The sequence below is a fragment of the Dipteris shenzhenensis genome, chromosome 10, assembly GCF_047967505.1.
Source record: "Dipteris shenzhenensis isolate YYH24624 ecotype China chromosome 10, Dip_SZ_1.0, whole genome shotgun sequence".
NCBI classification, from domain to species: domain Eukaryota; kingdom Viridiplantae; phylum Streptophyta; class Polypodiopsida; order Gleicheniales; family Dipteridaceae; genus Dipteris; species Dipteris shenzhenensis.
Window position 1 is genome coordinate 1170096 of NC_141605.1, and position 18087 is coordinate 1188182.

Here is an 18087-nt window from a genome sequence, read left to right on the forward strand (position 1 = left end):
CCCAATATTAACCCAATGAAAAAAAGATCAAACTCATTGTGCCTCCGTGGGTAAATCCTGAATAACCCAAAAAGCTTGCCAAAGCAAGCAATAGGAAACAGGGCTCGGAGACGCTGATGTAGAAAAACCAGAAAGTCACGAGTCATAGAGCAATGCCAGAAAAGGTGGAGCAAGGAATCTCTTGGAGCCGGGCATTTGTGACAACAGCAAGAGCAATATGCCTACGTGCTTGGAGACCAAATCTGATTTAGTGCCCAAAAGCAAACGGCCATGCATCTTTGGCGAACAAAGGTACTCCATAGAGAGCAATCTAATGCTCTTATGGCCATGCTTCGAGCACCAAAAAGTCTGAATAAGAATGGACATGAAAGAAGTAATATCTTTCTTATCAAACATAGAAGAACTGAATGTAAGCAACCACACAAACACTTTTTTTTTTGGTGAACTTTTTTATGCTTTATATTACACAGAAGCTTCCCCTAAATAGGGGGCTCAGCGTTACATCAGCAGAATATCTCAGTATATGACAATTATAAATTGTAGTCTAATGAGTTTGCAGACAATCAAAGAAAGATTGCTGCAGAGAGCGTCGGAAAAAAGGGAAAGTGGACAAAGTAGATCACCAAAGACTATGATTTCGAAACACACACACACACACAGTTCTTTCATGAAAGCTTCATCAAGAGATCTTCCTGACTGGAATGGTCAGACAATTAAGGCTCTCTGTGTTTTCTTAATATTATTTATCTAATTTTAACAAAATTGTTAAACTGTACAGAGAGGTAACACAGCGAGGTCCTACCCCCTCCATTGAGGAGCTAAAGAAGGTAGCAAATGGGAAACATCAAACCTCTAAGGTCCTAGAGTTGAGATGCGTAAGCGGGAAGGGAAACACTATGAGAGAGGATCACATTCATAGTGAACAAATAGAGGGTCTTCACGAGTTTGGCAGAGCAACCAATGTACCAAATTTTACACCATCCACAGAAAAGAATGCACGAAACTACAACACAACAATGAGCAACCAACTCATGGCCAACCTGAGTAAACAGTTTTTAAAGAACATTGGAGAATGGGAAGAAGATCGCAAGGTGAGTATCCCTTTCCCAGAATGATTCAGACCAAAAAAATAATATTTTCCAGGAAGCTTTGGTATTTCACCGCTGAAAGGGTCATACTAAGGAAGCCAGAAAGTAGCTACAATATGGTGCCATCTTATATATTCTATTTTGAAACCTTGTTAGATGACTATCTCAGTGTGTATAGACCCATCCTTTATCACATTTGCCAGTTATGTAAATATGATGTGTACATTCACGAACGAGTGCACCATGAGAGTTGTGAACTTTATCCCGCTTGCATTTAGCCTAATGTTCTGTTTTCTTCCATTTTCCTGATATGGCGTACATCCAGAAATTAAAAATTGAAACAAATATGAGACTAAAGAAATTGTAGGCCTAATACTCTTTGCAGTAAATAGGCATGAAATGCTTACAGCCAGAAGTGCCATGCGCAGTACGCGTTCCTCCTCATCTTGTTCTGAGTACTTTTCCTTGATTTTTTTTAATTTGCCTTTTTGTCCTCGACTGACCTTTGCTCCTGGAGGATTTCCCGGCCTAGTCCGATCTCTGCCACTTGTTCTAGCTTCTCTAGCCACTTCATTATCATTTATTATCTCTGCTTGCTTATCAGTATCTGCAAGTGCAGAAACAATCCTCTCTGTAACCACATCCGTCCACTTCTCATTCTCTGAAGCTTCCTTTAAACCCTTCTTTGTCTTTCTTCTTTCAGCTTTTGACAAATAAGAACGTTCTCTCTGCATCACCTTGTCAGATGCAACACCCACATTGCCATCCTCATCAATCCTGTCAGTTGATGCGGGATCTGGATAAGTACCTAGACCATACTTTCTGCTGGACTTGTCACAATGAAGGTGTGATGAGAGTTCAAGCGCTGTGTCCATAAGTTCCTCAAAAACAAGAGAATCTTTAGATGCCGTTGTGTTTGCATCATATTGTGGCAACTCACCTGTGATGTTAGATCTATCCTTGAACTCACCATGTGGAGACAGTGCAAAGCTACTTGTGGTTGGTAAAGGGGAGTCCATATCTTCCCTTGAGACATCAGATATTTCACCAACATTATCTTCATCCACTAAAAGCTCTTCATTTACACCATGAGATCCCACAACATCATCTCTCCCTTCAATTCTCATCTTTCTCTCATTCAAATGAGCTGCTAAGCAGCTCTCATCCAGCCTGAACAGAATGCCAAAACCCATGACAAGTGGATGAGGTGGCAAGAAGTTTTTTTTCCCACGAATCATGAAACTCCCCACAGTTAGGTACTCCCCAGTTGGTGCAGTCTTACTCACTTGATAAGCATATACCCACCAGGCACTTGTTATAATCTTTGAGTCCCAAGCCTGACTGCGGCAGACCTATTAAAGTCAAATGATCATCTCCTCTTAGAATCCTTATTATTCAAGAAATAACCAGGAATAAATGTGCACAGAATTGAAACAAATCCTTTCAGTTGTTTTATTGAAATTCACTGAGCACACATCCCTACAGAAACAAGCCATTAATTGCTTTCGCACAACCCCCGCATGCGGGGAAAAATAAACCTTTGGGGATAATAGGTGAATAAAAAGATGATATTCAACTAAACGAACAGAAGAGATAAGGCAAGATACTAAAAGTAGTGCTGTAATATAACACCATTCTCAAGATTTATTGACGTGGTTTCAATGTGCATCTCAACAGAACAAACTTCATCAGCTCAGTTACAAGATAAAAAGACTGCCTGTACTCACATCAGCCTGGTTGATCAAAGCAAAGACTGGTGGTTCCCACTAAAAACTACCTACTGTCAATGCACACCTTTTGGATGCGCACATGTGTGTGTATATGCATGCATGCACTTGCACATCCATGCTTTTCAAACAAACTAGCTGTATCCGTTCAATAATACCTCTAGCCAAAAGGACTCTCCCTCAGAATAGCCTTAGCTTAATGAATCAGAAACGCTTCCAACGAGCATCAGAAACATATTTTGCATGCAAAATGGCAGAATGCTTTGTGTTTGAGATCCTCAAGGTGAAGCACAACATACCGTAAATGATCCAGCTTGATTTAACGTGAGAGGTGGAACTGGACATTTGGGATCATGACTCTTTATCACTGTGCTTGAAGCCCCATGCAGATCTGCATGAACATACCTGAGAATATTGGTAGGCAAAATCATGCAGTTCCAAATCTTAGTGTCTGTACCATAATCAATAGAGTTTGAATCAGAAGTACCTCAGAAACACTAAAACAACTTGATTTGTACCTCAGCATACTATTCACTTATTTGACATGTTTTGCTTCTAACGATCCGGCAGAACAGCGGTCAAAAATAAGCACAGGTGATTCTCATTCACTTTGATATCCCATAGAGAAAATTTCCTTATTCTTACGTTAAGAGTCCCCCTCAACCATATCTAATTCATTGATTTCCATATTTAATTAATTTTACATTAATAAATAAGCTCATGGGAGTGCTTGATTGAAACTTACATTAAAAACATGCTTCCTATGATTAATTTTCTTGAGAAATGCCACGACACTCTCATTGAACTCCTCATCAATGGTGACCCCTTCATTGTGAGAGGGACATCTATAAAGATCCACTAGTGAAACAGCTACCAATGGCCCCCTGTGCAAGGTGTGTTCCTTAGGAGCCCCTGGCTCACAACAAGAGCTTCCGAGGCTCAGAACTTGGGGCAAGGTCCCTGACAATGAGCTTGCCCAAAAGGGCAGTGCAACTGCATCTTCAGATTAACAAATCCCACCCCGACTCTGCTGAGGAAAGATACTATCTGCCAAGCAACGTTGGCACAGATTCTGTACTCCCACATGGCATGGCATGAACTTCTATCCTAGACAGATTCCAAACAGAGATTGAATAATCTAAAGACACAGAACTCTTTCTTGTCTCTGTCGTCTTAGTGGGACAGTCTACCACAGAGCGTGTTCAGCCATGATATTCACGCATGCAAAAAATCACCTACAAAACTTAAGCATGTTTAAAGCACAATAGCACCTACCATGACGTGTATTTTCTGCAATGTGATGATACCTTCAGTGAGAAATCCTTTGATGTAGAGACATAAATGCACAATGTCTACAGCGCCCTTTCCCAATGTCACCCTAAATAGCTTGACATACAATTACCGATGTAATTGCACATCACAAGGTGGATGCAGTCTAGTAGTCTGAAAACAGGTAAAATCACTTACAGGTCTCCCTTCTTCATGTAACGCTTCACCAATAGTTCATTTTGTTGTGCATCACGGCCACTAATCACCAAGAAGTTTTCGCTACTGATGAACCAATTGAACTTCTCAAACCAGTGTACCTTTCGAATATGTGAAATGGCAGCAACAGTTTTCTCCTGAGAACATCAAGGAGATCAGACGTGCTGTCCCCACAAAGAAACCCATTTTAAAGATTTCACAGTACATATCCACTGCAACTAGCTGAAGAATAGAAGCCTAACCAGTGCAACCCCAACAGGCTGGAGGCCCTGCTCTTAGATTTTTGCAACAAAAGCATTGGTTTCAGAAATATTCATAACTTAGAAACATGTCCCCCACACTCAAGGCATTTTGTGCTAATAAATGCTTCATAATAGCCCACAAAGGTTTCATTTTAAACATTTCTAACCCGGTTTGTCAACTGAAAAATCCCAAAAAGCTGTAGAAATGAAGCTAATTCTTCCATAGGGTATACGGACTATGTGCCTGGCGTAATGGGCAGCTTAGCATAGCATTACGGGTTCTTACAGAATCAGAAACGATTCTCTTACCTTCTTTTTTGGCCTGCCTCTGTCTTTGCAGAATTTGGTAGGCATAGTCTCTTACAGAAAACTTACGACAATCCAGCCAGGACTCAGTAAATGGTAGGCATAGTCTCTTATGGGAAACTTACGACAATCCAGCCGGGACTCAGTAAATGCTACACGACAATCCAGCCGGGACTCAGTAAATGTGGCATAAGTGTTATTGCATCGTAAGTTATTTTTCTCGTTTGCCGCTTCTCAATTATCGATAATACCTTCAAAGTCATCACCTTCTCAGACAGTTGCTCTTACAATACCAAAAGTAACTCTTATACACAATGCTCATATTATTGTTTTGGGAAGTCTGCTAAGATAGAAAGGAAGCCTGCCTTGAACAGGAAGACTACACCTTACATCTCCTTTAAAAAGTATGTTTTGACTACCAGAGAGCTGTGATAGAATTAGGCTGCATCCAGTGCACATCAGCAGAAGCAATCTTTAGCCAAGAATAGTTTACGAGAGAGAGCGAGAGAGAGAGAGAGAGAGAGAGAGAGATTAACATCCGCACGAGACCTCACGGGTCTATGGGACAGAATGCACACCAAAATCATCATCATCAGTTAGAGACTAGGAGTCTATGGGGGAGTACAGCAGCTCAGCCCCAAATTATTATAGCATAACTACATTCAAGTACCATAATAAGGGTGGTCTGAATGACATCAGTTTAAGATTAAGAGTCTTTGGGTTTAGGTTAAAGTTTCTAATGAGTGCTTGCCCGTCTCGATAAACCACCCATTTACCTTCTTTCCTTGCTTCTTTCACTTTGATAAGTTCATTTGCCCTTTGTTTGAGTTGGGTCGGAGTGAGCTCTTCACATATCCAAATCCTAGTACCCGAGAAGTAGAAGTAGAAGTATAATTTTATTATCATCCTCGGGGGGCCAAAAATGACCCATGGGACCTAATCCTCAGTACAAAAATCTCCTCCGCTGTGGAGGGGTCAAGAATTTTCAAGTTCTTGACGGTACAAAAAAAGACGAGTGACAAAAGATCCCAATGCTGCCGGAGAGGCAATGGAGAGAACTGACGAGATCTGAGTGGTGTCTGCCAGTATCTGCTGATAGTCATCTCTGATGTGTGCATATCGGGGGCAGTGTAGGGCTATATGTTCCTCTGTCTCTACTGTCTGCGAATCACAGAATCTACAAACTCTAACATGTCGCGGCAGATTTAGCCAAGCTATTGTCTCTATTGCCAAGGGATGTGACCGTGTGCAGAATTTGGCAATATTCTTGCGATAGAGAAGAGGTATGGGAGTACTGATGTATGGCTGAGCAGGGGCATCTGGTGTCATGAAAGATGACCAGCATAAAGGATTTATTTGATCTTGATAGTATTCTAGCTTGGTCCTCTTTTCTGCTGTCAACCATTGGGTTTGTAGAGTGCATAGTAGGGACAATTAGAATTCTTGAATCTTGACCTTTTCAGGGGGCATAGTCAGGTATGATTCCACTTTTCATCTGCTGAACCATTTCCTTATATCCATCCCCCATCCTGTGCAGATGATCTTGCTTTTACGATTCTTTTGAAGTTTCATACTAGCAGTCCATGCTCTATGTGGCAATCTTTCTTTTGGCATTTGTTGTACTTCCACTAGGTACTGCATCACTCTCATCAGTGCATGGAGTTCAATTGGCCACCTGCCCATTTCCAATAAGAGGACTGAATAAGGGGTAGTTGCCTTGACTCCTAGACGTCTTCGTAGGAAAGCTTTCTGCATTTTTTCAATCTCATTCCATGCGGAGAGAGAGATGTTGCCCCCGCATACTTCTACTCCATATAACACTGTTTGAACCACATATGCATCAAACAACATATTCTGAATCTTCCAGTTCCGGGTGTCAGTGTGCCTACAGTTGTTTTCAAATTAATCGTACTTCCCCCAACCTGTATCCAGCCTTCTTTGTTCACATTGCCACCATCTGTGATCGGTTGGTATGTCAATTCCCAAATATTTAAAGGTAGAGAGAGAGAGAGAGAGAGAGAGACCATCTAGGTCTGATTATAAACAACCCAATCAGGCTAAAACTGAAGGTAAAATTTTGGCAAAAATGCTCTCCTCTATTGAATGTCAATAGCCTTCCTTGCACAACCAATGTGCTTGCATGCACACTGCTTGATACTCTTGCACTCTTCAAGGGATGAAGGAGTGAAGTAGGCACTTGTAACTTGTAGAGAGTAAGAGCGCAACATTCCAGGAAATCATTTTGACTAACATTACGCCTTCTCAAACCTCTTTGTTCTGATTCGTTGGTGGGTGAGTGGGATTCATTGAAAAGAAGAGAAGAAAATAGCAACCAAGGTCACCAAGGAATTGAAGTACAAAGAGGCTTTGGTAGAGCTAAGGGAATTCGCTATCACATTAAATTTTAATTTTTGATACTTCAACTGATAATTTATTGCCATTGGATGTGTTGTGAAAGTCTTAGCCTTACTAAGCTATCCTTCCCTTAAGCTTTAGTTGGTTCCGAATCCATTTGATACTTTTCTGTTCGAATGGGATTTTAAAGTTGGCACCATATAAATAATGCCTCTACTTTTTTAAAGCAGCACCCAACTCCTCATATGTTAAGTAATTTTACTAAATAGGATCTAACTTGTTAATTTCAAAAGCAATTGGTTGACCTTAATTTCAAAAGCAATTGGTTGAGCATTCTGCCAAAAGCAACACGCAGACTGTAAAGTTACTAGCATTCATCTCAAACATCAACGGTTAAGTGGGATCTACTACTTTCAACGCTAGAGCTGTAGCTATAGCTTCTCAAAAAAAAAATTTTAGACTTCATCCCAAATGACGTCTTTTCCTTTCCCTTAAGCTGATCCATCATCAGCATGGTGTCCTTGATGAAGCGATAGTATAATCTTGATAAACCTAGGAATATTTGTGATTCCTCTTGAGTCTAGATTAGTGGGAGGTGCTATTTTAATATGGCCGTAGCTTTATCAGGATCCACACAATCGCATCTTGGCCTACAATATGTCCCGAATACTTTGCTTCTTTTGCAAAGAATTCAGACGTCTATTCTTTTGCAAAACGAGAGTGTTCTCTGAGCGATTGGAATACTTGCCTCACGTGTTAAAGATGCTGTCTTTATTTTCACTACAAATCAAGACATCATCCAAAAAAACTACTGCAAATTTTCCCAGATAAGGTCTCAAGACAGTATTCAAAAGCGCTATGAACCAAGCTGGACCGTTACTCAAACAAAATGGCATTACTTCGACATTCCAATCTAAAGTTGATTTGAGTAAAGGACTTTGCTCCATGCAACTAGTCAGAGATCTCATCAATGCAAGGCATCGACTATTTATTTTGTCGTGATTTTATCTAATGCCCCGTAATCTATGCATAGGCACATAATATCATCTTCTTTCTTCACTAACATGATTAGTGAAGCCCATCAAGAATTACTAGGTTCAATTTGCCTTTTAAAAAGATACACAATTAGTTATTTTTCATCCTCCTCTTCAAGTTTACTGATCCTATAAGGGGCTTTACAAGCAGGGCCAGATCTGGAACTATGATCTAAATTTGGCTTTGGAGGCAATCATCAGCCAAATCACTTGGAAAAATAGCTTTAAATTCAACCAATGGCATCAAGTGAAACTAGATGCTTTTGAACAGAACTTGAGAAACCATGTTCTTTTTCAATAGCATGAGATACAGAAGTATCATAAAAACTAAAATAAAAAGAATACCTCGTATTCCTTTTATTGCAGAAATCATTGCAGTTTCATCAAACAACTGAGTGGAGAGTTTGGTATATCACGTTCTCCTTGAATTCAGATAATTCTGCCCTCTTTCTCTAAACTATGTCCAAACCTATAAATCGGTTCCCTTACACGGACAACACCTATCCGTCTAGATGCACAATTTGAGAATCTAGGTCATCCTTATACCCTTGGATTTTCACCTTGATGCCATATATCATAATGCCCCAAACTTTGTTGTCCTTGTATTTGTTTTCATTTACGCTTTTTCGCAACTTTAATTTGTTGACTAAGGAGCCAGTACACATACTATATGTCACCACCTCACTTTGTATCTTTTAGTGGCGTGTAACACTAACACGTGCACCATATGTACTTGCTTTTGCTGAGATTAATCAGGCATATTAGCCTCCACTTTTTGCATTTAGGACAATTCCAGATAAAATGACATAATTTCTCTTGTTTTGTTTCCTCAAATGCTTAAGGAATGGGTATCCTTCCTATTTAATTTCTTAGGAAATGCAAGAGAAATTTCCTTTTTGAATGGCCCTTTTCTTCTTTCCATAGGAAAACTAGGTGGCCTTGGTACAAACCATGGTTTGAGTCCCTATTTGGATCTAATTCCCATTTTGCTCTCATTATCTCCTTTTGCTTTCACTATGGTATTATCAAATATCGAAGCATACTTTATAGCCTCATCCAAAATCTTATACCTCCACTTTGTGATCATTAGAAGCCGCTTACAAAACCTTGAATTTGAGCACATCCATGTTGCCCCATTACTTTGATGCCTATTGTTCACAAACTCATTTCTAAAGTGCTAGAGTAATGCATATATTGCATATTTTATACACAGGCTTACATCTTGCGCAATATGGATTCCTGCTTCATAGACAGATGATGGATAACATTGCTAATGCTTATGTTGGTATAGAATATGCTAAGTATACACAGCAGGATGTTTTGATGATGCAAATTGACATTGAAAAAACCTTTGATCCTGTGAGATCGGATTGTATTGCTCATGTCATGCAGCGGTTTGGTTTTGGACCAAAGATGCAAAGAGTGGTTTATTGGCTTTATGAGGGTGGCGCTGCATCCTGTCTTTTATCCGATGCACTCTCTTCTCCATGGACATTGGGACACTCAGCTCATCAGGGCTGCCCCCTCAGTCCGTTGTTTTTCACCATTGCCACTCATCCACTTTTGAGGTATATAGATGATTTGGTGTCACACCATCTACAGGGTATTCAACATCAAGGAGGTGCTCCAGTTGTCAGTCAGGCCTATGCATATGACGACTCCTCCTTTCTGAGGAATTATGTATTGAATGATTGGCATCTTATGCAAGCTCTTGACTTGTTTGGTCATGCGGCTGGGTTAAAAGTGAATCTTGCAAAGTCCAAACTCTTGCCATTGCACAAGCGTGATTGGCATTGCATCTTATGGCCTGGGCTTGTACTACCCTCTTATCAGATTGTGCATCGTTTAGGATACCCCATTGGTTGGCACATTTCATTGCCACAAGAAAGACTTTAGGTATTACAAAAGCTCTTTCATAAGATCGATCATTGGAAATTGTCTACATGGCCATTGCACGTTTGTCTCCGAATTGTGCAAATCTATTATTATTGCTTATGTGCAGTTCATTGCCACTCATCCCTTGGTCTTCTTTAGTTATTCAAAATTTTACCTCTAGGGCTATGGAATGCCTTTGGCGTACTAAAACTGATCAGAAAGCACTTCGACTTCTTCATCATGATTATGTTCGCTCGCCAAAAATGCATGGGGGCTTGAATATCTTAAACATTCACATGCATGTGATAGCCCGTAAGGCCACCCTTTTGCTTACTTTCTTGGAACAGCTTCAGCCATAGACGCTCATGCTTTCCTGTCTAATTTCTTCGCTTCGCACTGATGCTTTTGGACATTGGATTCTTGGCATATCGGATGTGATTTTTGGGCACCTTCGTGGTCGCATACCTGGCTGTCCCTTTTCTACCAGATTGCTCTATGATTGCCAGCTTCTTCTGGAACATCTACATTGGTTGGGCCATCCTCCAGATCCTAGCAATACTATCCGCCTACAGAGCATTAATTGGAGCCGTGTTTTTTATCCTCCATTGGCTCATCTTCAGTCAAGAAACCCTTTTTTTTGCATAGATTGGGTATCCCTACCTGGCTGATGTGGTGGATGATCGAGGTCTCATGCTGTCTTTTCCTCAGGCCAAGAGATAATTTTGGGCATGGATTATAGGCCTATTTGGCACATTCTCACCACCATGTTACTACCTTTTCAGCCTGTCGCCCGCCTATTTGCTATGCTTTCCTTGATGGATTGGAAATTTGATCGAGGCATTGTAGGTTATTCCACCTTTTCATTTGATGATCTTCCTACCAAGAATGCTTATCTTCTCTTTCTTCCACAACCATGGATTCAAGAGCGTGGGCTTCACATTTGTTATCTTGACAAACCTTTACCTTGGTGGAAGATCTCTCTTCACCGGGTGTTGGAGGTGATGGCCTCTACCCTCTCTTGTGTGGAGCGTGGTTTCTCAGAGGGAGGCTCCTCGTTGTGACGCATGGCAAATACATCAGAATAATCCCATAAGCATGTGTGTAAGTTTGAGGGTCTTGGATATACAGACCTTATTTCCCGGCGGCCTATCGGAGTGGGTCGAGAACACCATTGGGGTGAAGAAGGGCTGCCCTCTCTCACCGACTCTTTTTGGACTCTACATTGATGAGATCACATCTTTCATAGATCGCATAGGTGGTGAGGGCTCATCACTAGGGGATCTCCTCATACAGATACTGTTATATGCTGACGATATAGTCCTCATATCCTCTTTAGCGGAGGGACTACAGAGAGATCTGGAGGCCTTAGAGTGTTTTGCACAGAGAGAGATCTGACGGTCAACCTTGGAAAAACTAAGGTTATGATCTTAAACACCTCACGAGCAATGACTAACCGACTCACTTTCACCTATCGTGGTGAACCAGTGGAGATAGTGCAGTCATACACATATCTGGGAGCAGTCTTCACAGGACCCATCTTCACGATGAAACATGCAGCCCAAGCACGACTCACACGAGGGCGTAGTGCTTTGGCTAGACTAGAGCGGCAGTGTTTCCAGGCTCACTTCTAGGATCCACCAACGAAGAGCTGGCTTTTCGACACACTAGTGCGACCGACTGTCATGTATGCAGCACCTTTCTGGGGGTGCGATCTTCTGAGGACAGATTGGAGGAGCTTCGAGCGGCTACAAGTGACGATGGGATCCAAGATGATCCGATGTAAGCCCTTAATTCCACATGAGATAGTACAGGCAGAGTTCGCCATGACACCTCTCCAGGTTGATGCCATCTTTCAGACAATGACTTTCATCCACAGGGTGTGGGACTTACCCCATTGGAAACTTTCGAGATTGGCCCTAGAGTCATCCAAACGACTCGTAGAGAGCAAGGTAGACACATGGTATGCACGCATATCTACATGGCTTGCCAGGCACGGTATCCAGATGGATAGGCTTCCCCCCTTTCAGTACAGCATGGATGCACCTCCCAAGTTGATCCCGCAAGATGAGATCAACCGTATTATACGATAAGACCTCCTCCAGCTTCACACATCCCGGACTTGGGGGGAGGACCAGGAACTCCCCACCAAGACCCAGTTCTATCGCGACCACTTCCTGTGAGTATCAGCGGAGGGATTCATTATCAAACCCCAGTATCTCGAGGATAGAGGAGTATCTCATGCATTGAGGATTGCCATTGGTCAGATGCGGGTTTCATCCCATCAGCTGAGGATTAAGGCAGGGAGAGCAGTGGGTATACCTAGAGAGCAGTGGATCTGCACGAGAGCAGTGGATCTGCACGCTATGTACCCTGGGGCGATTGAGACAGAGGAGCATTTCCTTTGTGTTTGCCCAGCCTACTATGAGACTCGAGGATGCTACCACTGTCTCTACCTAGAGGGGAATGGCTTCGGTCCTTTGTCACGACTGATCCATTTCCATGACCAGGTCTGTATCGGACTCTATCTGATGGAGATGTGGTGACACAGGGAGGCGCTTCTATGACTGATCAGAGAGCAGCAGGAGTTGGTTAGACCACTACAAGACATAGAGGGTGACCAAGCACAACGGCACGTCACAGACTTCTATACATTTGAGTCAACCCCCGGACACAGTGGAGTGGAGGAAGAGGAGCTAGCCAATATGAGAGCAGTTTGGATGAGCAGCCAGCACAGTACCGTCGAGAGAGGGACGCAGAGGCCACATGTGCGACAGAGAGCCCCCAGAGTACACTCTATTGAGGTCCGACCTATCACAGCTTTCCTCAGACGAGACCGACATAGACGAGGGATCACTCTAGACATAGCCCAGAGAGTCCAGAGAGCGAGAAGACCGCACCCCCCGCCACAACTCGAGACAGCTCGACAAACGCAGATACGAGATATTTTCACAGCCCACTAGAGAGCCATCACTGTACCAGGCTTCGGTTTCGTCCCAGCGCCTGGATAGATTGATTGATATGATATGATTATGATTATGATTTTGTTAGCATAGATTAGTACTCAGCAAGGGTCCTAGCGTACCCTTTGCTTCAGCCCACTGAGGCTTGTATGAGTTCGCTTTTCTATGCGCTTTGTCCCATAGGCCCGCGAGGTCTCCCGTGGACGTTAATATATCTTTCTTTCTTTCTCATCCCTCCCAGGATCTTTTAGGAGGAAAGAGAGGCCAACGCGTGGCTAGGAGGCGGGGCAGTGGGACCCCCGTACTCGACACCTCATGCTGCCACGTGGTGCGTTCTATGCCAACATGCTATCCGAGAAGAAAGAGTTTTTGGTGCAATATGTAGCGTGCGTGACACGTCGCGGTGGTGCAATTTTTGGGTTGGACCCGTGCAATCCACTGACGGAGGTGTCGTGATCCCACGGTGGCTGATTTGGTGTTACTGCGGCGGCACTCCTAACTCCTTGACCAGTGTTTGTTCCCTCCTTGGACTTTGGGGGTTAGCTACCCGTCGCAAACTGTTCGGTTTCTGGCAACGTGGACTTGGTTAGTCTGACTTGCCTTGTTTGGTTGGCCCGGGGCCCCACCTTGTTTTGTTGATTAGCTATACTCCGGGGTTTGACCACAGGGGGGTGTTAGAGGTGGTGGCCTTAACCCCTCTCTTGTGTGGAGAGTGGTTTCTCACGGGGAGGCTCGCAGCTATGACATGTGGCAAATAGATGGGAATAATCCCATAAGCATGTGTGTAAGTTTAAGGGCCTTGGATACAAAGGCCTCATTTCCCTTCTTTCTCTCATCCTCCCAGGATCTTTTGGGAGGAGAGAGAGGCCATCGTATGGCTAGGAGGCGGGGGAGTGGAATCCCCATACTCGACACACCTCATGCTGCCACGTGGCACGTTCTGCGCCAACAATTGGGAACGGTAAACTTCCTCTCCAACAACGGCTTTTCTTATGGCATGTTTGGTAAGGCGCATTACCACTGGGCTCTCTCTTGGTTGCTAGGCGTATAGCATCATCAACTTGCCCGTCTTCCCATTACAAGGAGACGATTCTGCATCTGCTTTGGACCTGCCCAATTGCAAGAGATTTTCTTCCTAGACTAGGGTTTTCTACATACACGCTATCCTAGCATTTCTTTTGGTAGGTGGTTCTGGCTATTTGGGAGAAATGCCTCTTTACCAGATTATGCTTGCGTTTTTACATGGTATCGCTACTAGGCATTATGGACGCTGAATCATGCCCGAAACTCTCACCTTTATGGATTTTCCTCTGTGAATCTTTATGGTTTTTACTGATCCTCCCTGCATCGATCTCTTCAGGATGCGCATGCACAAGGAGATCTTCCTCCGGCCCAATTAGACGCTCTTTCATGTTTTTAGTTCCAAATAGAAGTTGCTCCCTTTGGTGCAACTTTGCATCCTTTTATGTCCACCATTATGGATTTTTTTGGGCATTCAAAGCATGGCAGGAAAAGCTTGTGCTTGCTTCCAAAACAGCAATTATGTTCACTAAAATTGCATGGGGGGTTGAATATTCTCAACATTCATGTGCACATTCTAGCTCATAAAGGGAAAATGACGTTACAGTTCCTACATGGGCTGCTATGATGCACTTCTTACTTCTTCAAATTACTACTACTGCTTTTGGCATTTGGCAACCTACTCAGTGAGATTTTCTGTAGGGCAGTATTGAAGGCAAGGTCAAAATGTCTTACTGGAGCCTGGCTGCTCCCGCTGCCCTTCCCCGCCTTCTCCTCCTTCCCACATCCATCCCCCATCTCCTCCTCCGCCATCGCCTCCCCTTCTCCCCCCATCTCCTCCGTCATCTCCTTCCCCTGCCTTCTCCTCTGCCTCCTCTCCCTGTCACCTCCTGCCTCTGCTCCCCGCCTCCCCTCTCCGCCCCTCCCGCCTCCTCTCCCCCTCCTCTCCTCCACTCTCGACTCCCCTGCTGCCTCCTCCCTCCGCCACCTCCTGCCGTGCTTTCTCGCCTCCCCCCTCCTCCTTCTCCACCTCTTCCTCCCCGTCCCCGTCTCTGCCTCCTCCTTGCCGTTCCCTGCCTCATCTCCACATCCCTCCCCGCCTTCTCCCTCCCTTCAGCCCGCCTTCTCCCACCTTTCCCCCCGCCTCATATCCATTTCTCTGCCTCCCTCTTCGCCTCCTTCCTTGGCCACCTTCTAGGTGGCTTCCCCCTTTTTGTCCTTTTCCCTCTTAGCAGCGAGAGTTTTCTGTGCTTGTTTAGAGGAAAAAGATCTTGGTGGTGACCCTTGGTCTGGCCAGAGGTCCTCCTTTCTCCAGCCGACAAGCAACAGGCACAACAAGCAGTTCAGTCCCTCTACGGCAAGGCGATCGTGGGCAGAATTGTGGGCCTCACACCGACAAGGCGACAAGTCCGAGAGTGGTGGATCCAGGCAAGCTTGGCACTAGAGGGTGACCACATTCAGGAGGTCACCATCTATGGAAGAGGCGTCTTCCTCATCTAGTTGAGCTCCCCCGATACTGCCTCGAAACTTGTGGAGCAGAGCCCCATCATCCTTGGCCCACATTTGGTGTACCTCTTCCCTTGGTACCATGTCTTTACAATGGAGGACATGGACACAACACACCACGTTCTCCGTTTTTCGGTTACGCTCCGCTTCCCAAGGCTCCTAAAGGAGTATAAAGCCATCCTCCCCTCCATTGGTCGAGCATTTGGCACTATGCTGGAGTCTCCGCTATATTCGGCTGCATCAGTGGTAGCAGATGACGGAATCCCCAGGATCAAATTGGTGGTTGAGAGCCCAAAGTCCCTCCCCGAGTTGATCCTCCTAGAGGCCCTAGAAGGGGGTACACTTCACCAGCGAATGGAGATTTCTGGATTACCATGCCCATGTCTTCACTGCAGACAAATGGGTCACCTAGCCAGAGATTGCCCCCGTGGCTGAGCTCCTCCCCCCCTCCCCCGCAGAGCAGGCAGAGTCAGTAGGCCAGAGCCCAACCCCCCCCCAGACAGAAGCAACAGCAGTCTCAGACCCCCTGGGTGACCCCTTCAGAAGGGGACTGGACCCAGGTTAAAAAGAAAAAGAAACCAAGCAAACAGGCTTGAAAGTGCCGCAGGCAGAGGGCTAGACATAGAGAGAGAGTGTGTGTGTGTGTGTGTTTTTCGAGAGACACCTGAGGAGCAGCAGCAGCAAGACCCATACGTGGAGACCCACCCCCCCGGCGGTAGGGGTCACTGCTCAACCAGGTGATCCTCCCATGATGGAGGTCCAACGTTCGCATTCACCCTTGTATCAGCAACAAGCCCCAAGAGCTCCTAATGCTGCGATGGCAAAAGCTACGGACGTTCGCCTGGCATTGGTTGAGGAGGAGTGTATTCAAAGCCCCGACGAGCTTGATCAGCAGAAGGGCTTGTGGTCGTCCCTACTCCCCCCCGCCCCCCTCCCCCCCAGATCCCTCTCCCTCTCCACTCCCCCCCCTTCCTCCTGGGTTCCCCCCGCCCCCTCCCCCCCCCCCTCGCCCCTCCTGCTATGGTCATCCTCACCACCAAAAACTCTCCCTCCGCCTCCCCCCCCCATCCCTCCCCCTCTACCCCCCTCTCCACCTCCTTAGCAAGTTCTTCAGCCTCCCCCCCATCCCCTGCCTTGACCACCCTGCCAACGGACAAGGGTAAGACAGCGCCCCCTTTTGCTTCCTCATCGCAGCATCACGTCCCCTCTCTCCATTCGGGAGGGGAGCCAGAGGACATGGGCTCGTCCTCTTGGTCAGTGGCTCCGATTGCCAACTTGGGCATCCCCTATAGCGAGACTTCTGGAGATTGGGACCTTGGAATTATCTAGAGATTTTGGACTCTTACCCTTTACCCCTAGAGGTTACGCCTGTGATCTTGTAGCCCCGAAAAGGGGGTTCAATCAGCGTAGCGGGCTCCCAGACACACCCAGTTTGGAGATTCCAATTCGCCTCCACAGGGTTGGAGAGGTGGTCCCCAGTGGTGTTTGATGCTATGCTGGGAGATCAGATTTCACGCATGATAGACGAGTGGATGGGGCCGCAGGGACTGGACCTTTGACACACCTATGGTGCTGAGGTGAACTTTCAGATGTGCTTTGCGCGAGAGAAGCCGATGTGTGGTTTCAGATGTGCTTTGCACGAGAGAAGCCGATGTATGGTTTGGCGATAGGAGCTATCAAATTGCCGCTTGAGGCAAAGGTTGCTAAGGCATACTACTGGTCACTTCAAAAGTGTGTGGAGTTGTTTGGGGTGGAAGTCTCCTTCATGATGAAGTGGGCACGAAAGATTGGCATTGAGCCGGTGTCCACCGTAGTATGTCAACGTACAGACATAGACTACTCGCCATTCAAACCCCCGACAAAGTCACATAAGGCAGTCTTTCTGGAACAAGCACCCACTCACAGGAGAGCCTTGTTTTCTGCATCCCTGTCCTCATGAGCTGGAACTAGTGAGTTGGAACATGCACGGGCTCCATGACCGTGCTTGTAGTCAACCGCAGTACCTGATCCTCCGGCAAGAGTTGCAAAGAGCAATGGTAGGGCGGGCAATGGACATCCTTTTGATTAAGGAGCATATGATCTCAACATCAGACATTAGGCGGAGACTCCACCTCCTCCCGAGGAGAGGCCCAGAGGTGTGGTCCCCTGCAGTAGGATGGAGCGGTGGGGTCTGCATCTCAGTCTCACAGACAATGGCTCCAGAGGTTTATGATCAGGGCGAGCTTATCCCAGAATAGGTAGTTTGGATGGGAGTTAGGATGGGACAGTCCAAGGAGTTAGGATGGGAGAGTCCAAGATTGGGATCCTGAACGTGTATGCCCCAGCGTGCAGACAGCACCGTCCGGTCTTTTGGAGGAGATTGACAGAGTGTCTTCCAGATGTAGACTTATGGATTGTTGGAGGCGACTTCAACAACCTGGAGTTTGGGGAGGACAAGCAGGGCGGTGCCTCCTTATCTGAGATGCCAGCAGCAGAGTGGAGGACCTGAG

The 18087-nt window shown here is 45.3% G+C and overlaps 1 protein-coding gene across 1 annotated transcript in view; it reads right to left on the reverse strand.

Annotated features, from left to right (window-relative positions):
- Positions 1-1291: 1291 nt before the first annotated feature.
- Positions 1292-18087, reverse strand: part of EMB1441 (zinc knuckle (CCHC-type) family protein) — a 162524-nt gene continuing 145728 nt past the window's right edge. Inside the window, exons 9-13 of the mRNA XM_087380832.1 lie at positions 4283-4437; positions 3115-3220; positions 2059-2440; positions 1496-2028; positions 1292-1393 (exon numbers count right to left, since the gene is read on the reverse strand). Coding sequence (XP_087236958.1) covers positions 1292-1393; positions 1496-2028; positions 2059-2440; positions 3115-3220; positions 4283-4437 — 1278 coding nt within the window. The remainder of the gene's footprint in view (positions 1394-1495; positions 2029-2058; positions 2441-3114; positions 3221-4282; positions 4438-18087) is intronic.